This window comes from Rhyacophila brunnea, unplaced genomic scaffold (assembly GCF_057557595.1).
Source record: "Rhyacophila brunnea isolate RB1 unplaced genomic scaffold, BYU_Rbru_1.0 scaffold_19, whole genome shotgun sequence".
In the NCBI taxonomy this organism is placed as follows: domain Eukaryota; kingdom Metazoa; phylum Arthropoda; class Insecta; order Trichoptera; family Rhyacophilidae; genus Rhyacophila; species Rhyacophila brunnea.
Genome location: NW_028232848.1, coordinates 14,850,627 through 14,873,678, shown reverse-complemented (window position 1 = coordinate 14,873,678; position 23,052 = coordinate 14,850,627). Strand labels below are relative to the sequence as shown.

The 23,052-nt window shown below is 31.3% G+C and overlaps 1 protein-coding gene across 1 annotated transcript in view; it reads left to right on the top strand.

Moving 5' to 3' along the window:
* Positions 1–23,052, top strand: part of LOC147072772 (lachesin-like) — a 92,795-nt gene that overhangs the window by 43,731 nt on the left and 26,012 nt on the right. Inside the window, exon 3 of the mRNA XM_085945706.1 lies at positions 13,899–14,106. Within this exon, the coding sequence (XP_085801832.1) occupies positions 13,899–14,106 (208 nt within the window). The remainder of the gene's footprint in view (positions 1–13,898; positions 14,107–23,052) is intronic.

The window sequence follows — 23,052 nt, the reverse complement described above, 5'->3', positions numbered from 1 at the left end:
AAAGTAGGTAGAATGGTGTCAGATTACTATGATAGTGTAGGCGACTCATTTATGTGTTGAAATTATTACTTTTAAATTTCACTAACACCGATCTAAAGGATTTCACCATGGCCGCAATGCCAGAAGAATCTGTCCATCATCTACTTGGCATTGTATTTATAAATGTTTTACTTCACAACCTAAGTGATTTGTCTGATATTTTACAACCGAAAATATTCCTTTTTTGTTTATATCTTCTGCGTTTTTATACATAAAAAAATAACGGAGTAATATTATTACGAATAATATTTTATAAGTATATACACTGTTGCTAATATATATTTACAGCACCATTCATCACATAAATCCGAGAAGTATTTTCGAAAAATCATACATAAGTAACACTTAAAGTCGGTGGAATAATAACTACTTGTCATAAAAACAACGTCTATTTGAAAGCGAATTGGACAGTAAGACGAAACAAAAAAGCCATTATTTTCACTACATTTTATTGTATCCTTTTATACACTTATCGCGGTAGAGCACCCTTTTGCCAAGCATTATCGCATTATTTACCCACGAGAAGTGTAAGCGGCCAGACTAGTGAAGACGGGAAATAAAACATTTCGTTCAGAGTAAAATATCAATGTGTGTAAAGTTTCTCGTCTCTATGTATCAGTTTATTTTACAAACTTTCATTTTATTTGTATTTAAATAAAGAACACAAACAAAATGTTAGCGGTTCGATTGAAATAAAGATTTTAAACGTTAAATGACACTTTAATTTCAATTTCATTTATTTACATAAAGTGAATATCACCTTAATGTAAATAATTTTCTAGGGCTTAAGCTAATATTGAGGCTAAGAACAAAACACACAATGGGTAAAAGATCTAATGTCTTCATGGGAAGAAGCGATTTGCAGCTCTGCGATAATTATGATATTTTAGAAGACAAATAGCAGCACAGTGCCCTAAATATGAACGACACAGAGTACTGCTGCGAATTGCGGATATCTTTGAGAATGTCGAGGAATTGAAATATGCCCTGTCAGTGGGTAAGACGGAATAGCTTGACAACATTGTAAAGTCCTTTAACAAAATTGGCGTGAGAATCTGATCAACGGGTCCTCTTCTAGATGAGAAGAGGTGATATGACAGCGAGTTGCAGTAACAACCTCAGTAAAATCATATAAAAAAATATGATTTGGAAGTGTAGATGCTAAATCAAAAGATTTTACGGAGAGTTGAAGTTTTCGGGATGTGGCTTTATAGACGCATCCCCAAAATTACTTGATCTGACCGGGTGACAAATTTTGACATTTTTAATTGATTGAGAAAGGACCGAGAAGTTTTATGTAGTATCAAAACCAGAAAACTACAGTAACTCGGCCACAGTGTGAGAGGTCAACAGTACAGCATTCCCCAACCTATCATCCAAGGAAAGACCAACAGTAAATGTCATAGAGAACGACGCCACATTTTGTGGCTTAGGAACCTACGTGATGGTATGAGTGGAGCTCCACTGAATTGTTCCGGGTAGTAAAGTAAGAGCTGACATCCGCTAGGGGATGGCACGATGGGAGGAAAAATAGTATCACCAATAATTATCATAATTATTATAAGTTGAATATGTTGTTATCAAGAAGATATTAATGTATAATGGTGATTTAATTAAGTGATTAATTGAGCATTGTGTAGAATTACCATTAGTATATTGCCAAGCTGAAATTTAAAAAATCTGCAATGTTGGTGTAGTAGAGGTAAAAATATAGAGGAGTATGACAGTTAGTACTACGGCGTTATGTATAATTTATATTTAAATTATATAGGGTTGGCGTTATGAAAAATGGACATTTTTTGAAAGGTAAGTAGGTACCTATCTATAACAATTTCTAGCACTTATTATATAATGTATAAAAAGTCAATTTGCAATACGTCTTTTAAGTATACAACGAAAAGGCAAATTAAAATACTAAATTCAAAATTGACCTACCAGTTTTTCGGGCCTAAGGCCGCCAATGGTTAGTAGAGAGGTTAGACTCTTGTTACGGCCAAGTAAAAGTCATGATTAAATTCTCCATAAAAGCTGTACTGAAAAAATATTATGGTCAGGATGAGTAAACTGGATCAATTAAAAAATCTACAATGTCCTAAAGCAAGATTAGACATACGATGCGATGATCTTTGTGAAGATTTCATTTAAAATTATTATATATTATGTTTATCTAATATAATAGTTAATACTAATTATTCTTCATCCATATCATCTACTTAAATAGAGCATAATAAATACTGTGCAACACTTTTAAAAAACTCTTTTTCTCGTCAATTGTCTTACATCTTCATCAATTATATAAGACACATTACGTTACATGTTATATTTATTGCTTTGAAATTTGTTATCAATTTTGTTCTTAAGATACATTTTAATCATATTGTATTGGGTTATTAACTATCTATAAACTACTGTCATACCTTTTGCTAGTTAAATTAAGGTAAATACAGACTCCAGTTGCAAAGTCCGTAAAAAACAGATACCTGAAATTTTTCTTTTGATATATGAAAATATAAAATTCATACACATATTTAAATACAAGGCTTTGCTCAAACTAGTCTGATGCATTATATAGCTAGTGAAAGCAGCAAAAATAAAATTTAAATTTTTAATAAAACGTCACGTAAAATTCTCCACTGCAATATTATTTTTCTTTTACTAAAATATATCTAGGAAATTTTCACAATGCAGCGTAGAAAGAACTTTCATCATCCTGCCATCCATTTGTTGTTTTTCCTGTAAAAGAAAAGGCAAATGTGACTGGAAATATATGAAATGACTTGTTTATATGATTGCTTTTGTTTTCTACGGTGTTAGATATATCGCTTTTTGCCTAGACGCTTTTCTTTACACATACAATGTACAATATCAAATCTCACATATTCCACTCTGAATGTAATTTATATTTTAAATTATAATCATTTTTTTACCGTGTCCGAACCTATATTATGGGCCTCCACAGAGTGGAGGTTTGATTTAACAGATTTTGTTTTTACGAGAAATGGATGTCAGCCACTTCATCGTCCCGGATTCCCCCCCCCCTCCAAGAAATTGAAAATATTACTTTTTATACGAGGTTCGTGACCCGGATGTTTTGTCTTGTAGGTCAAGTGATTGCCAGGCGAGCAGTATAATGGGTATGGTGTATGTACCTGGAAAAGTGCCGTATTCTAAGGTTGAAATGATGATAATTTATGAATAATAATAGGTGGGATAAATTTGGAAGTCAGTGCCACTTGCAAACTTCTGTTAACAACACCGCCCACCCGTCACATTTAAAATCAATATAATAACATTATGGATATTTTTTTTCGAAATGGACCCACTCCCCGAACTATTTTTCTCAGTGCGCTTGGATAACTATAATTTATATATAAACTATTGCTAGTAGAATACTAGAATACGTAAAAAATCACATTGTAAACACTTTTTGATGTGAAACTTTTCCAATAAAACATTGAGTATTGTGTTTCAATGTCTGGTGTCAAACTTTAAACACGTTAGTTTAGTTTTTCACCCCCTTTCACATCTCTATCGCCAATTTTATTATTTGTTCTCCCGGGTCGTTTTTGTTTCAATATTTATTTGAAAAATAAAATCAAACGTCATGATTATGGTGAGGAAACCAATAATCTTCGAATTATAGCTGCATTTATAAAGGGTTTGTGTTTTTTTATTTTCCCTTAAGAAAATTGTTATAAACATTAAAATAACATTTAATTTGGACTGTTATTACTTACATAAGTTATTCATTTTACAGGTTCATGTTTTTGAAGCACGCACAGTGCCAAATTTAAAAATCTCTCCTATAAAATGTGATTGTTAATTATTTTATATAGTGAGTGTCTCTTAATGATTACTGAATTAGCATTGATTGCCAATAAAGGGTCAGTTAAACAATCACTGGTTAGATGACTAATTATTGTCATGTGCTCTGTAAAATGCATAATATGTTCATATATCCAGTCAAGCGAAAAACCAGATGTTAATAATATGATAGAAATGATTTATAATATGTTATACATTTTAATTTTCATAATAAAACATTGTTTTAGTAGATAGTACAGCTTTTATCTACAAAACTCGTTTGGATGCTTCATCAACAATATCATTTTTAAAACTATAACTCTTTCCCTACCTGGATGATCCTACGCTCCCAGTTTTTAATTGCTTTCAGCATCATTAAATGATTAAATTTTTAAAATACATATTAATATTTTTACAATGTGATTTAAACCCGTTATCCAAAAGCTTAGAGTCGGATTTTCCATTCACTAGTCCATTACAGGGTGTTAAAATCTAACTTAATTGTTTGGAATTTTTCAGTTATAATACAATTAATATTGAAAGTCAAAATTTATATGTTCCTATCTACAAAGTGTAATAATATTCATGCGCTCATGTTAAAGTTAATAGCGCCCTCAGGACAAAACAGTATCAGTAAAATGTTTAAGTTTTAAATCTTCACCTAAGGCGAAAAATATTCTCGGAGGCTGTTACATTATTTCTGGTAGGCTACAATAAAATTGTATTTTCTGGGTAAGTTTAGAGGCTTGATATAATTTTCAATTTCACGCTATAGTAAATGATATTGAATTTAGATATGTTAAAGCAGGCATGTTGAACTTTTAAATTGAATATTTACATATAGAAGATATCTTATAAAAATATTTTATGGTATATCAATGTTGTATGAAGACCTTCTCTATGTGTCTACAGTCTACACTCCTTTCATCTGTTGTATTTTATGACTACGGATTTTTACGAATATGTCTACCTAGGTATTTCTGAAGTCATTTAGTGCGTACCACGATTATTGTTAATTTCAATTTATTTATTTTAAAATATAATCACGTCGGAATCACCACTTTGAGATGATGATTTCACGTCGAAGTCACTACTTTGGTTTTGATATCGTGGTGAATATAAAGTCATCGTTGCTTGGAAGTTTCGAGAAAAGAGTATTTATACAAGAAAATTTAAATACAATAATAAATATGACAGAGTGGTGTTATAATCGCGGGTACGGATTTACTGATAAGCTTGATTATACTATTGAACTGACTGGCAATATACCGAGATGTCAATATAACCGAGAAATTGGACTCGAGATGAATAGTGCGCCGAGTGACGGACTCGATGTGAGTAGTGCTGTAGTGAGGATTTAAGGATTATCCTTGCTATTTATACAAATGCAGTCCATATAATATATACTATAAGTAATATTGTCGTAATTAACAAGTCATAATAAACCCTATAGATCTAGATTATGATTAAGGAAATGCTGACTATCGTTTCCGCTACGTTTTTTTTGTTTTAACAACAAAATACATGTTGAAGTGTGTCACCCTTGTAATTATATGGTATTATTGCTACATATATTATGACAAATAATTATTTCTTTATACTGTATGTATTTATACTGTAAAGTTATCAATAATCACACATATAGTAAGCATAGTGATGAATCTACCGAATAAGTTGAACGAGCCGTATTAAAAAAATATATATTAAATAATATCCATTAATTCCAATAATAAGTGCAATATGTATACCGATATCCAAAGTTGGTTTTTTAACACAGTTATTTCGCTCCCAATTAACAACACCAATGGCAGGTTTTTCAAACCAACTGATAATCTCGATTACGTCGATAGTCATCACGGACATATGGATCAACACAATTAGGAATGGAATTATTTTATTAAAATCTCAATATTATTAAACCAACATTAGATTTTTAAGTTTATGTCTATCATGGCGCCCACGAGGGGGCAAGGCTGACAGAGCTAGTCTAAGGACCTGGGCTTAGAGGGTGATCCAGCGCGGATGGTCAACAGTTAAGTGAGATAAACACATGCCACAAATCTGCTGCAATAGTAAAAAAGTCGCCTGGAGCGCTATTTTACTTAAATTATTTTAACACTAAAAAATATATGGCTGTACGATGCAATTTCATGTGGTGTGTTACAAGTAAAAAAAAAATCACTATTTTATTGTATACTTAATTATATTTAGTGTGTTTCCTTAAATAGCTATTATCCAATATGCCGATGGGTTAAATGTTACTTGGCTACTACAATTACTGCCCTGCTAAGTAAAAAGACAGTGTTTTTGAATTTTGTGAAATGAGAACCCAAGTTTTAAACTACCTCTTCTCTTATATTATTTAAAATTATTGGATTGTTTTGATATAATCTCTGAATAGACATTCTATATTTTTACTCAGCTGGACAGATTATAGAGGATCGCAACCAGTGCTTCATAATATGGTCGAGTGCAATAAATAATTCAAGTGAATATATTTAGAATACACGGAATACCCTTAATTGTAATACCATTTGAGGAAGACTTCTGTAAATTATCACATTGCTCTTAATCTGATCGATATGTAGATGGGAGTAAATATCCTGGCCTGATAGCCCATTTCAGGATATAGGGGCCATGCTGTCCTATATACGTATACATAAGAGAAAGTTAGTTGGATGCGTATGAATAGTAGTATACAGTTTTAGTAGATAAGTCTTAAAACGTCTTCAAAACCCTCTCTATCATAAGGAGGTACTTCAATTGTTACACCGTCTAAATCTCTAAGTAATTAATCCTGCTTCGTATTATTAAATTAAGTATATAAGTCCATAGCATGTTAATATCTACTACCGACTGACTTTGTATTTTTTTTATTATATCATAATAATATAATATAGAGAATACCACAGACATAAATCGATAGTTGTAAAATTTTCGAGGTATGATGAGTTATGATGAGGTGGTGGTAGATAGAATCGTTGAGAGATAGTTGATAGTTGATAGTTGGGTAGATAGATCGTTGTTACTTGGCGGTTGAGATGAGAGTTTATTAGTTGACAAAATAATATACTGAATACAATAATAAGGATGATGATGTGAGATTATAATCACGAGGTAATGACGTACTGGTGAGATCGGTATGATTAAGAGATTAATTATAAAAATGCACTGAGAGACTTGATTCGAGTAGAATAACAGATGTTCTATGTCGAGTAAAGAACTTGTGATAATAGCAGCACGTCTAGTAACGGACTCTATAAGTTGAGTGTAGATTCATAGATTATTCTTCTTATTTATATTAAGTACATGACGTATTACCATAGATATTGTCATAATTTTTCAACACTACTGGTCTAGTTACTAGTATAGTCGAGGAAACATTGTCAATAATTATTATTGTTATAATGTTTTGTTTTAATAACAAAGTCTGAATATTATTATTAAAGTGTGTTATTCGTTTTAATGGTGGGTAGTATAATTACTACAAAATTATTCAAAATTTAATCCACATCAATGACGATGATGTATTTGTGAATTTTATTATTTAGAATTTAGACTATATTATTATATTATTTTGTGATCATTATTTTACTTGTTGATGTTATGAGCAATAGTTACTCTTATGTCAGCATTTTTAAAGTTATAATATGACGAATAGATTATATTATAATGTACCTACTATTATTAAGTTAAAAGTTATTAATTAGCGAAATAACTTAATAATATTCTGTGGGTGTATGACAATTATTCAATCGTTTAAAATTTTCTATGAATGAAAATTCAAACGCACCGTGTCATTCATTATTTATTAATAGTAGCAATTAGCATTGATCACGAATTCCGATATACCGCAGCTGATTATAAATAGTAAAATTCCATTTTACATTGTCATAATAAAGTATGGTTGAATTTTAACTGTGTAATATACTTACGAATGATTGAAAATGCATTCTATGTGATTTTATACAAATTGTTAAAAATATAAAAAATATGTTAATATATACAATGCACTGTATAATTCATAAATAATCATCATCATCATCATAAGTCGGGATCGATCCAATGATGGATGAAGCCTCCTCTAGCTCCCTTCACTCTTCTCAGTCCATATTTCTTTGCTACAACCTACATCAACCGAACTTTATGAGTTCGTCTATCCAGCAGATTTTAGGGCGCTATTGTAGGCGTTTAGTGCCCCTTGAGTATCACTGTATGACAGCATTTGCTGTGCGCTTGTCTACTCACCGTGCAATTCAGCCCATTTCTATTTCATCTGCTTAGCGATCTTTATCACATCGCGTAATCTTGTTTGCTTCCTTATCCATTGGTATTTTTTTTTACACGGAATGCCTATTCGTATTTTTTTTTTGATTTCTCTTATATTAAGAGTCAATATTCCACATGCATACTTGAGTGTTGGTAGCAAACATTGATTGAACACTTTGCGTTTAATACACAATGTGAGGTCACCTTATCACCAAATCTATATAGGCACCTGAACATAAGTAATACACTCACGTAAATACCTTTCTATTTAAATGTATTATAAAAGTATATACCAGTATTACTGTTGTAGGGATATTCTTAAAATATTAAATTCAGTTTCGTTTGTTGGTTCAATAGAAATAAACTGGAGATTCATTTATATTCAACAGCTGTAATTTCATAATATTTCACCACCGACTTTAAACATGATTAGGTATTAATATTTGCTACGCCCACGGTGGCCGCGCGGCTAAAGCGTTGGACTATCACGCCGTTGGTGCCAGGTTCGAATACTGGGTCTGGAAAGTACACATATTGTTTTTCAATTATTTGTGTGTGAGTCAGGGTATGGACCTAATAGGTTGAGCAAGTGGCTGACATCCATTTCTGGTAAAAAACAAAATCTGTTAATACAAACCTCTACTCTGTGGAGATCCATATGATCCTATTAGGATCGGACATGGTCGAAAAAAAATTGTTATAACGTTACTGACATTTTAAAAATAACAATATGATATATTGTAGAGTTATCAACAATTATTTGTCTATATATAAGCTAGAAAATATATGCTAGAATATGTAAGAAATGCTAGAAAATGTCTCTATGCTAGAAAAATAATCAAGGTCTTCCGATATATAGAACATGCACAATATAAAGCTCAATGAAATTAGCATTGTGTCTGATTTTAGAAGGCAAGTTAAACTTAAAATTGCAATTAATCTGTCACATGATTTCGAGACTTACCAACTTATGGTTGTTGGCGGGTTTTTGAAATTATTTCAAAATAGTGAATTTTGAAAGTAGGTAGGGGAAGGGAGGGAGACATGATCCCCTGGGAGACTTGTTCACCCACCAAGAACTCGTTATTGTGTAAAAAAAATCTTTCAATATTGGTAACACTGGCTGCCCGCCATATACCATAGACGTCAGAGCATATTCAGAGCTGTCGAAATCAATGGAGTAAAGAACACGTCTGACCGAACTCTTTTTGACAATTTAGACAAGTTTTTTCTAAATCTTTGAACTTCAATATCTGCTTTTTACATAACGGTGAGTGATTGTAGTATTTATTCAGTCTATATGTGTATATTCAAGATTTATTTGCTGTTAGTAGTTGTTTAAATTTCATTTGTAGTTACCGTTTTAAATAAATAATTTTGATTTTACTAGTATTGGGGACACTTGATCACATTTACTATGGGACACTAGATCCCTAGGGATCACATCTCCCATAGTTAGTTTCTATAGGCTATTGAGGCAGAATATGTGGCCAGGGAACCTAAAGGGGACAAAGAAAATAGAATGGAAATCAGAAAAGCAAAAATAAGTTTAAAAACTAAGAAAATTTTGAAACAAATTCGAGTTCATCGGAAGATGATGTTCCCATTCTCCATCGCCTGATTCTCTTTACAACCTAAGTGATGAGTCCTCGAAGCTGATTTTTTAACAGAGTGCGAATCAGACGTCGATGATGACTTTGAGCTTACGGTAGATGATTGGATAATTAATTGTCAACTTTAATTCACACAAAAAGAAGCTACATCGTTACGTTGGGCAGATTCAGCAACAAACAGCAAAGAGATTTAAAGTGAAAGTTGCCAGAAAATATGACCACAAAACATTTAAATGGCCTGCAGTCGAAGACATAGATAATGTAGCAAGATATCAGATCGCAAAGAATCTACTTGAACCAATTTTTAAGTCTATGAGCAAGCGAATTCATTTTTCCGCAAGTCTCTTCGCAATTTTAGTGTTGAATGATGCGCCTTGATTTAATTATTAAAAGCATACATTATTATGTAGAGTTTAAGGTCAATAAAATATTTTCTTTTAATAACCAGAGGTATTATTTATGATTATGACTATCATACATATATGGGATCCCCCCTAATCAAATCTCCCATATGTAGTGATCAAGTCACCCACATTGGGGGTGACTTGATCACTTTTCCCTAACCTGACAATTTGTTAAATATGTTTTTTTTAAATCAGTTATCCACATTTTGGGAATTATAAACGAATACCTAGATAAATTCTGCAACTAATAGGTTATAAAGAATTACTACAACCACAGTAGAAGAAAAGTTTTAACAACAAATATAAAACGGGGATCAAGTCTCCCTCCCTTCCCCTATCAATCTCTTTTATTTTGTTAACTGTCAATTCATGGTGGAACTGCATTGTATTGTTGTTTAATTTAATAAAACGCAATTTTTTGTAGTACTTATTCCACTTTTAATCAATAAATTAGGACCGGTTTCGTCCACCTCAGAGGGACATTTTCAACCAAATTTTCAATCAAGTTGAAAATGTTCCTCTGAGGTGGACAAAACCGGTGCTAATTTATTGATTAAAAGTAGAATAAGTACTTCAAAAATGCGTTTTATTAAATTAAACAACAATACTATCAATCTCATATAATATAATATATGGTTTTGCTCCTGGATTTTGTCCAGAATGCGAGTAATTAAAAAATGGGTCCATTAATATGATCACCGAATATATTTATAATGGGCTTTTATTATAATAGTTTGAAATTTCTGCATTCAAGCGAACTCTTTGCAACAGTATGGCGATTGAAATATTTAACTCGGCGTTTTCGAAGAAACTCTATCCATGTCTGTAATACAACAATGTATTCCAAATTTATAAGGGTTGCTTCAAAGGAAATTTGATATGAATGGTTTATTGTTATTAGCTTGCTATTCGTATACAAAATTTAGAACACTTCGCGTAATAATCATTTTGTATACAATTGCTTTTTTGGTCATCGTAAATCAGACGGAACATAATAGTCATGTCTTGATATAATCATTCTTCTTATGTACTTACTTTTAGTTAACTAAAAATATGTCGGTTATTGTAATAATTATTATTCGTCTATATATTTACTTTTGCATAATACTTATCGTTTTTTTTAATCTATTTTAAGATAGAAACCAAATTCAAAAATAACTAATACAAAACAATATACATATATAAATACATAGTAAATAAATCGTTTTCTTATCAAATAATAGGAAATTTATGAAAATTTTGGAGTGTATTTAATGCTTGAAATTATTTTGGTATTGATATGTCGTTTTTCGTTCCGTTAAAAAGTTACTTCTTAAACACAACCTACGCAAAGATGAATAATAAAAGTGGTACTATTAAATTATTGGTGGCATCTGTCGACAAAATGTAACACATACAATTTAATACATATTTTTATTGATAATGATCATTTTTTTTTTTATAAACAATATTAAACTAAAGATAATAAATTCAAAAGAAACATATACTTAATTGAAATACAATTGTTTATACATTTTTATAAAAATATAGTTTAATTAAGTTTTATCTGATTTGCCGATGACAATTTTGAAAAATGTGTAGTTTTATGAGCTTTTAATATATATTTATAGAAGTAAATTTAAACTACCAAATGAGGGCCATCTGGAAACAAAAATGATAGTTACCATTTTCGTAAGTCATGTTGGCAAGTCAATTAAAATGTATTATTTTATTATTCTAAAAAGCTTTTATACGTATAACTTTTTAGAATGCTTTTTTTAGAATATATATAAGAAAGAAATAAGACATTCTTGTAAACATTTAAAAGAATGCTCTGCAGGTTTTCTATTCAGAACACTCAAAGTTATCAACATCGTTATTAATTATAAATCTTCAGATTTGAATTTACTAATATTTACATCTACAACATTGAATGTCTGATTTTATTATATAAATTGAGAAAATCTTAATACTTTTATATAAGTCGGTTAAAATATAAATTATAACCATATTCATTTTCTATCATCGATGGTGTCTTTGAAAATATTTTAAATGTATGAAATACTCTCATAATAATATATGCACAGTTAAATTATTTCGGCGTATAGCTGATATTGTTTTATTGAAAGCAAAAATAATGAAATAATTTACTGATATACGTTAGTCTTTATATAAAGATTTCCAAGTAAGATACTCGAGAGAAAATAATAAAACAACTAGTTTATTTTGACCCTTAGAGAAAAGCGGGAAATTCCTATGTTTGCTTTCCATTCTTACGGAATCGTTTAGTTTTCCATTTGGGGCTAAAGAAAATGCGCAACGTCCTTATTCACAGAAAAGAAAAGCAATTTCATAAAATAACAGCTTATTGTTTTCACTGAGCATCGAATACTCAGTAGCATAATGGATCAGAATGCATTCGCGCGAAAAACCAAAAAAAAAACCCTTAAAAAATCCTACTCCGATTTCGGGCTGTCACATTTTTCCCGCGACACACGTCGGTTCGTAAAAAAAACCATCCCGGAAAACTAAAAACCGGAAAAAACCACTGAGATTTTATGAGGCAGACAACATAAAGGGAATGCTCACTCGATTCGATATTTGATTCTTTTTGTTTGAAATATTTATTAACACTTTTTATATTTCTCTGTCAAGTATCATTATGCACTCTATTCATCTCTATAATCTGAAAATAGATTCCGTAATTTTAAATGACAATAATAATATAATCTATAGATATATCAACGTTGTCTATAATATTATATAGCCAGTCTGTGGCATTAGTGGAATTAAGATTTAGCGAATTCCAATGGTAGTACTAGTTATTGCCTAACTTAGAATTCAGTATGGTAACTTATTTGCAGTAAATGAACATGTCATACTTCGTTTATGTATTAATATTACCATTTCATTTTAATATTAAGCGATCATAATTTTCTTAAAATCGTTAACCATATTATGTGCATTCGAAGTATATGCTATAAATAACACTACGATCTAAATTTACAGTTTTATGTCACGGCCTAAATCTAGTAAGCCTTTAGACTTATATAAAAATTACAGGTTGTAATAATTATGACAAATAATGTAATACAGTATTTATGAAAGATGTTGAAAAAACCTTCGTATATAGGTATGGAACTTAAATGTATGAAATTAAAGGAAATAATTACATGATAAAAAGAACTTTTTATATGCAACGTTTTTAAATTTTCGAAATGACTAGCTTAAACGATCAAAAAAAGTTGTACTTGACATGTCAGATTGATTTGCATAGTAACGCACATATATATTAATAATTTAGTTGCTAGGACCCCAGAGCCCTAGCAACCAATAATGATGTCGAACTAACTTTTCATACAAAACAGAATTAACTGAAAATGAATTTAATTCTAATTAAAGATAGCTAAAAAATGCATTGGCATCATGTTCTGATATATTCTGAAAGTGTCATATGTCTAACTAGTCGGGAAGTTAGTTAAAAATCGATTGCAAGTTTTTTTACCAGACAAATAAGAATACGAGTAAAAAAAACGCTGTAAAAAAAGAATCACTGGTTCACTGATTAGGTTAGTTACAGGTGGCATTGCATTGCAGGACCATGGAATGATAATGCAAGAATACAATATTTTATTAGTTATTTAAAATCAATATCTTTATTATGGCTTATTATAATAATTACAAGTGAATGAACAAGAAAAAAATCTTTTATGAAAAATACTGTCCTGTACAAGGACACACCGTTTAATATAATTCATTTCTAAGTGTTCGTATTTTTTATTTTCTACAGATTGCCTGGATAAAGAATGAAGATCAGACGATCTTGACTATCCACACCCGCGTGGTAACTCACAATCCTCGCATCAGTGTGGCCCAAGATGGCATTGGCACCTGGCAACTACGCATCAGGCAGGTCAAGGAGAGTGACAGGAGCTGCTACATGTGCCAGATAAATACGAATGTGATGAAGAAGCAACTTGGCTGTGTGGATGTACTAGGTAAGAACATAACATTATTTACATATTTATAGATAGTTACTTCTATTGAATCTTCCATTTGAAAAAACAACATAAGTTTTAAGAGAAGCAAAAGACGAAAGCTTCTGGAAATTTTAAGAGGTCAAAATGATCAATTACCACTTAATTTGAAAATTTTATAGCTCAGTCAATCATCAAAGCGTTTTTGTGTATCCAAATATTTCTTAGATAATTTAACCTGATATAAATAATAATACTACAGGCTTATATATATCAATCTACCCATTATGAATAATATATTTTTTTGTTGTTTTTATCATAAACAATATTATTATATACTAAAATATAGTATATTTCTTATGTTCAGTTAAATAAACTTCAGCAGAAATTTTGTAGCTCAATATTAGGAAAAAAACAAGAGAAACGTATTAATAAATATTTGTGATTCTAAATTGTGTTCTATTCTATTTAAAAAAAAATGCTTAAATAATAAATCCTTTTAAATATTTTTTTGAGTTCTCGTTGTATCATAAACGCTATAAGGAGACCTTTTGCATGTGTTGTTTCTGTAATAATTAGCAATATTACTTAAAATGAAATTATTACTAATATATACAGCATTCTGTGTGTTTTATATAAATATAATGTGTATTGCGGAATGACTATAAAGGCTGTGATATACATATGTAATAACGTCCAATAAATTCACCCCTTTCGGCGATTACATAGGTCAAAACCGGCTTTTGGAAGAAGTAAGCTGCTACTTACACAAATAATATTACGACTTTTTAATAGTGTTTTAATTATTCAAAATATGCATAAGGTATGTAACAACCAATTCGGTGGTCCCAAATTCCACGCATTTTCAGGTATTGGGTTATGTTACTGCACTCGGCGGTATATAGGAAAGGCAGTCGGATATTGCCTCACGCTAGAGACATCTGATTAACATGAACGTTAAATTAATCTACTTGAATAGTGTAAGCTGATCGCTGTCTGTAATAGTATTCTGTGAAGTATATACCATTCCCTACTTCCTAAGTACCTACTTGTATATTGGATTCTACATTCTACTACACTCAAGCGTGTCAAATAAATGTTTTTTTTTTGTTTAATAAATAGTTTATCAAGTAAGTAATCAATGCAAGTTACTTTTTTAAAAATGCGAGCATGCTACTCTGAATTAAATTAGTGACACACTTGAATGTAGGTTTTGTTATTAAAACAGAACATTAGCAATAATAATTGTCAGTATTTCCTCGATCATAACTAGACCAGTAATATTTGTTTTGATTGAGAATTATGACAATATCTATGGTAATATATCGTCTCTGTTCTGGCAGAACACACTAACTGGAGAATACTAGTTTTGAGTAATTTGACTTTGAAATTATTAAAATGTTTGAAATGGTCTATCATGTGAGTTTATTAAGTAATCGTAAAAAGGATGACTTTAAAATAAAGACTGTTTATTTATTAAGAAGTTTTCCAGACGGTAGGTAAAGTTTGAAATAAGGAACATTTTGGTATAACTAAGTCAATATGTCATTTTTTAGAATTAGTGTCTTCTGTCAGAGCCGTGACGATATTGAGGTATTCCTAATTATGTTTTCTTGAAACTTTTTTAATGAAGTTGCGTAAGATTAGATAAACAGGTTAATATCAATAATCTTCTGCCAGAACAGTGACGATATATACTGCATTAATATAAAAAGAACAACAATCTATAAATCTACACTCCACTCATCGAGTTCTTCACTCGACATAGTACCTCATCCGTTAATCTACTCGAATCACGTCTCTTAGTACATTCTTTTAACTAATCTATTGGTCATATCGATCTCAAATAAGTACATCATTACCTCATGATTATAATATCACGTCATCATCATTATTATTACGTTCAGTGTATTCTTGTATCAACCGATAAACCCTCATCTCAACTACGAAGCAACGATGACACTTCATCTACCACCACCACATACCAATACCTTCAAAGAAACTGAATTATAAACGTCATTAAGGCGTACGTGTTATGTATATCTTGGAAAAGCCTCAGAAACATACCTAGCAGGACTCTAGAACCAATTGTGGACAGAGTAGGCTTCAAAAATAATATGCTATTTATTTGGCGGATGAGATTAACTACAAAATAACCGACTCACATGCCTATCTTTCACAATAACAACATTTTTTGAGGATTTTTTGAATTTCGTCAATAATGGCCATCATATTCTAAGTCAAAGTAATAACATAATTAACATAATTTATTCACAGGTGGCATAAGGATTGCCAATAAAATTATTAGTTTTAATATCGTTATACATAGTGTATAGAGGGTAACCCTCGATATGGTACATAACATATAATAATCTACATTGAGTATTTTTAATTAAAAACTGAACAGGTATGCTTTTGAGGTTTCACAAGCTATTTATTTTATAAAATATATTAATTAAAATTTAATAAATATTTTTGTAAATCTTAATTGCGATTTCATTGAACACTTACGGATTTTACTTCTGTTTTTTAAATAATTAAAAAAAACTGATACTTAAACCTGTAGATTTCATTTAAGTTACCTATATGTACATACATGGTTGTACATTAACAAATTATATAGATTATAAAAAAACACTATTAAATTAATGAAACCATTTAAATAGTTTATAAATGTTATCTTTTAAATTACATACGTCAAAATTTTTTAAATAAAACTTTGAACAATTTGTAACTGTCTTTAACCACGGCCTCGTTTATAAATCATGTATGTGACGTTAACATAAAAATCAACCAATTATACATAAACTATTCCCTCATTATATCAGATTAAATCTGACGTTGTAAGTATCATTCCAAACTAAATTGCTTGCAATAAGTAACAAACGAAATAATACGACCCCCGTATGACAGGCACATAAATAAATTATACCAATTACGCATACGACCACAGGCATAACCCTAAAAAATGATTAACCAATGGCTCATTTAAAGCTCATACAAATTTTCTGTTCCGCTCAAAACGCACCCCAATAAATGCCATATCACACCGAAGGACGCAACTCGGCTTTACGTAATATGTTGACAATTAATAAATCTACGAATGTAGACTTAACCACATTTAATAATTAGAAATTTTATAATTGCAATATAATAATACTTATACCACCCGCGGCGGTACAGGTCTTATCAGACCCTGGTCTCCCCAAGAATCCTTTGCCATTCCGATGTCTCATTCGCAGTTTTTTTCTAATCCACTACCTCTATTATTTACGTAATGTGCACCCCCATTTCCTCATATATTTTCGCTTCAAGAACTTGTTTTCCTGTTCGATACAACGTAACCATTCTGACTACCGAGTCGCACCTACAATATCGCTTAAACTGCAATACGGTCATAAATCAAAACTGCCCTTAAATTTGTAACTCACTTCCGGCAGGACAATAACGCAAGAGTGATGATACTACATGGCTAGCCGAAACCGCGGTACCTATGTCTATATTATCTTGAGTCGAAACGAATGGCTAGACACGATACATTTTCTGTGTTACCAATGTCGAGTGAAATTTGTTGCGACAGCAGAGTAAGTGAGTAAGTGACAAGTGTTTTTTGAATGCAATTAAAGCACATCGACAATTTTGACATTTTTTGTTGTAGTCGAGACGAGTTTGTATAAGCGATCGGTTAATTCTGATGCTCTAGACAACATTTTATTATCTAATTTCTTTATATATTTAGTGGTCATAATATTCCGTCATTGTTTACTTGCTCCTAAATCCATAAACAACAATTATAATATATAAAAATATTTTTTTCAGAAGACATAATTGAAAAATGTACATTTACTATAAGCTGAGCATTTTCTTGTTTATAATATCGTATTCACTATCATATACAAAATATTCAACAAATAATTTATAAGATTCAAGAATGTAACATTCTTTAATATATTAACGCACATAATTTGAAAACATCTCACGAATATACCCACTTAATATACAAAATCCAACGTTATTAACGTAATTTGATAAGAATTTCATCTAAGAACTACTAGTTAAATCGTCGTAATTAAGTAGGATGCCCATAACTTAATTAGAAAAGCACACTGTTACAAATCCAGCGGTTAAAGGTTGTTTAGTCGGGAGTCGTATTTTTTTCTGAAATGGATTTTTGCTAGTGAGTATGTATCTATATTATGCATGAGATGTTTTTAAATTATATATATAATCAATATCATATTCAGCTGTGATAATTCAATAATTTTAGTTAAACCATATTATCCAACTCTTCGATCACACAGTCTATTTAGCTCTTTTGGGGGCAGTCTCTAAGTCGTTTCCGCTGGGGTATCTATTTAATACTTTTAGTATTCGGTGTTCTTTCAATAAGATCAATATATCGCAGTTAAATTCAACTCGACTAAACCTAGTACCTATAATTCACAAAAGTCTATTTATTTTCTAATTTCGTTCAATTGCGTAGCGCGTAGTTGTCGAATCGTCCTAGACCCCGAATTTGAGTAATACTCAAAACTGCCTGATGTGTTATATAATATCGTCTTCAAATATTGAATTGAATCAGATTTTCTGGTGTAATATAGGTGTAATATCACAGAGTTACAAATATTTAAGGTTATTATTCACGGGTTACCACTTAACCCTGCAATAAAGCTTATTGGTCGTAAAAAAAGCTCCGCCGTGAGCCGGCGCATTAATTAAAGCTCGGAAACTTTTTGACGGTGGAAAATTACGCCCTGCCATGCACAATATAATATTCTACTGAATATGACGGTAACCAGAGCTCGGAAAATTACGGTTATTGTTGCAGAGGTTTTTCTGAAAGAAGGTTATGATATATTCAAATTACATTTAGATTTGAGCGTATAATTACTCAGTTAAGTTTTGATATATTTTAGTTAGTTGGTGAACTTCCGGTTGAAATTAATTATAATAATGAAAATATTCATGAAACAAAACGATTGAGATAGTAAGATAAAACAGTCATTACTAACATCTTACGGAATTCCGATACAATTAGCACGATCTTCAATTTATTATCTGCAAGTCAGAATAATTTGATGTTACTAGTATTTACTTAATCAGGCATTATGCACCATTCAGGTACATAGCCGACTGCAAAAACATTCTCCAGAAATCTCTATCTCGAGCTTTTTCTCTCTCTCCCGTTCATCACACTCAGCCTCTCTGAGTCTATATTGACGCAATTCACCCATATTGTCCGGGAGCGGCATAGTGGGGCCAAATGCTTATAGGGCTTCCTTCATTAACTTTATACAAAGCTCTAGATCCATCGCTTCAAACAACTTAATCGATTCATCTGAGTCTTTGCGCCCTTAGAACAATATTTGCGTTAGACCTTATAATAATTATGGAAAATTACAACTGTATTAGAGATCATTCTAAAATTACCCAATTATAAGGAAACAAACCCTCTTATGTTTATAATAATAATACATATTTTATTGTAACAAAATCGCCTACGGCGCAACTCTTTTTATATCGGTTATCTTTAAAAGATGTGTTTATACAATATTACATATATTATATTACGATATGGATTAACAATATAATCATATATATATATATATCAATGTTGATAAAAATTTTAGTCTTAATTTATATACACATTCAAATTTAGAATTTATAGTATGGTAGTAAATGTGCATATGTTTGTTTTGTATTACGTAATGGGTGCATTTTTCGTTACGGCCCCTTGAGTTAAATTTCCTTGTTACGCTTCTGTAATGCCCAAGTATTTATGTACAAAAAAAATGTATGTATAAAATATTTAGAAAATACCTACATGTGTAAAGATTGCAATACTGGTATTTCAAAACCGGGATTCCAGTATTTATCGATACCGAAATACTAGTTTTAAATATCAAAGAAATCGGTATTTTTGGTAGAGAAAGTAGACAAGTTTACTTTTTCGAAAACGATTTTAATGTTGATTTTCATTACTTTTTGCGTTATTGCCTATTAAATTGAGTAGACGTTCTGTGTTGCCAAAATGCAAATATTCTTAATGCATACGGTACTCTGTACTTTTTATTTAAGGGCGGACGTGCTCAGCGTGGGTCAAAAAGGAGCTTTTATTCTATTTTCAAAGCATGATCCTGGACATTCCTTAAACGTTGTAGATTATGATTGTTGTAGATTATGGTAACGTTGTAGATTATGGCGCATTGGCCAATAGCTGTAATGCCGTAATACTCTTTTTATAAATAAATAAATAAAATAAATAAATAATTTATTTACATAATTTTGAAGCCTTATTATTCTTTATATTTATTTTAAGCATTTTATTACTGCATAAAGTATTTTATTACAAAAAATAGTATTCTTTTAAACCTCTCGCTCTAATGTTTTAGAATATAGTCATATTTCAGTACGTCCATGTGAACCGTTTAAAAAAAATCGGTTAGGTACATGGTCAAACACGCGCGATAACATGTTCTTACTCCCTACTTTAGTTTTAGTTTGTTAATTTATGGCTACAGCCGTATGCTGTAGCTCAACTACTAGGGAATGCAAAAAGAAATGGCGTATTTCAAAAAAACACTACCTTATTCTTAGGTCAATAATTATTATAAAGCAATCATTATTCGTAGGATGTCTATCACACTTGAATGGTCAAAGACATAGTTTATAATTAGTATCTTTATAATTATCTTCAAATGTGTCATTTTTTGAATAATAAAATGCCTAATTCTGGTCAAATTTGGGATCACAGAGATAATCAATATAATTTTTTATCGTAAATATTTCACTATAATAATGTCGACATAAATTATACTGACGGTTTTATAAATGCGTTTAAAAATTATTAATGTAAAAAATCTTAACACCACTGCACATTGTTTATGTACTGAAATATGACTATATTCTAAAACATTAGAGCGAGAAGTTTAAAAGAATACTATTTTATGTAATAAAAATACTTTATGCAGTCATCAAATGTTTAAAATAAAGATAAAGGATAATAAGGCTTCAAAATTATATAAATAGATTATCTACAACGTTTAAGGAATGTCCAGGATCATGCTTTGAAAATAGAATAAAAGCTCCATTTTAACCTACGCAGAGCATGTGCCCTCTTAAGGACTTGATCGAATACACCATTGATCTATTACGGATTATCCATTGATCTATTACGGAAGAGATAACAATTAAGGATTTATGAGGCTGATTGACATTTCAGATGTATAACAATACCTACTTGTTCAGCTTAAAAAACATACAGACTTATATATACTTTCAAAATTAGTAGTTCTATCATATTACTACTATATATCTATCAGTATATATTTTTTAAATCCTAGGATAATAATTTTTTTTTTTTTTTTTTGTGATTTTACCGAGGCTTTGACTGCGACTCGCTGTCATATCGCCTCTTCTCTTCTAGAAGGGGATCCGTCGATCAGGTCCTCACTCCTATTCTGTTAAATAACTTTACAATTTTGCCTAGCTCTTCCGTCTTACCCACCGCCAGGACACCCTTCAATTCGTCGACATTCTCATAGATATCTGCAATTCGCAGCTGTACTCTGTGAACCTCATATTTGGGGCATTGCAGTGCTATATGTACAATGTCCTCTAAAACATGACATTCATCGCAGAGCTGCGATTCGCTTCTTCCCATGAGGCCATCAAATCTTTTGCCCATGGTGTGCCCTGTTCTTAGCCTCAGTATTAGCTTAAGCTCATTCCTCGTCAAAGAAGACTCTACAAACCAGGGAACCTCTCGTGGTGTTGGTAGAATCGACTTACTCCATTTCCCCTTTTCTAATGATGCCCTATGGTGAAAATCTATCCACATACTATGGCACATTTTCTTTATAGCCTCATTCCAGTCCAGGTTTTCTGGTATCCACTGATATGGTACCCCTGAATGGCCGGCTACCTTTGCCAGATCATCTGCCCTTTCATTTCCCTCAATGCCCATGTGCGATGGGATCCATTGAAGGCATAGATCTCCACCTCTATTTTTCTTGGCGTCGATCTGGTCAAGGATGTGGTATGCTATGGTTTTACTGTTATGTGAGCGAGTTGCTGCGGCAAGATGTTGTAAAGCGCTTTTGGAGTCTGTTAAAATGACAGCGGATTGCGCCGAGAAATCATCGCTTAAAGTGTATTTAATTGCTTCGTTTATCGCGATGAGTTCCGCTGTCATTATTGGTATTGCTGGGTTTAGCTTCCAGCTCTTATTTATACCTACTTCTGGTATCACAAGAGCTGCTCCTGCTCTATTCTGATCTTTGGATCCATCTGTATAAAGGTGGCTCCATCCTGCGTACCTCTCTGTCAGCATTTTTTCGACACGCTCTCTTCCTTTATCGGATACTATGCTCCGTTTTGGTTTGTCTATTCCTTTGACCTCTAGTTGGATAACAGAGCTGAGGTCGTAGGTACCAACTGGCCTCCTCAGCGAATACATACCTAGGCATTTTGTATTTAATACCTCCCAACTTTCTGTGGCTTTTAGGATTCCTACCAGTAGAGGGAGCTTTCTTTTCTCATAGTATGTATTGCTTTCAAAGGATAATAATATTATGTAAGCACTTCGATAAGTTTGGTATAAAATAATTACAAGATAAAAAAAACTTTTTATTTACAACGTTTTTAAATTCTGTTAAACTATATTAACTTGACTTGACTAGCTTAAACGATCAAAAAAAATGTACTTGACATATCATATTGATTTTCATAGTAACGCAGGTATATATTAATAACTTAGTTGCTAGGATCCCAGATCCCTAGCAACCAATAACGGTGTCGAAATAAGTTTTCATACAAAATAAAATTAACTGAAAATGAATTCAATTCTACTTAAAGATGGTTAAAAGTATTAAAAAATGCATTAGCATCGTGTTCTGATAATATATTCTGAAAGTTTCAAATGTCGAGCTAGTTGGGAAGTTAGTTAAAAATCGAGTGCAAGATTTG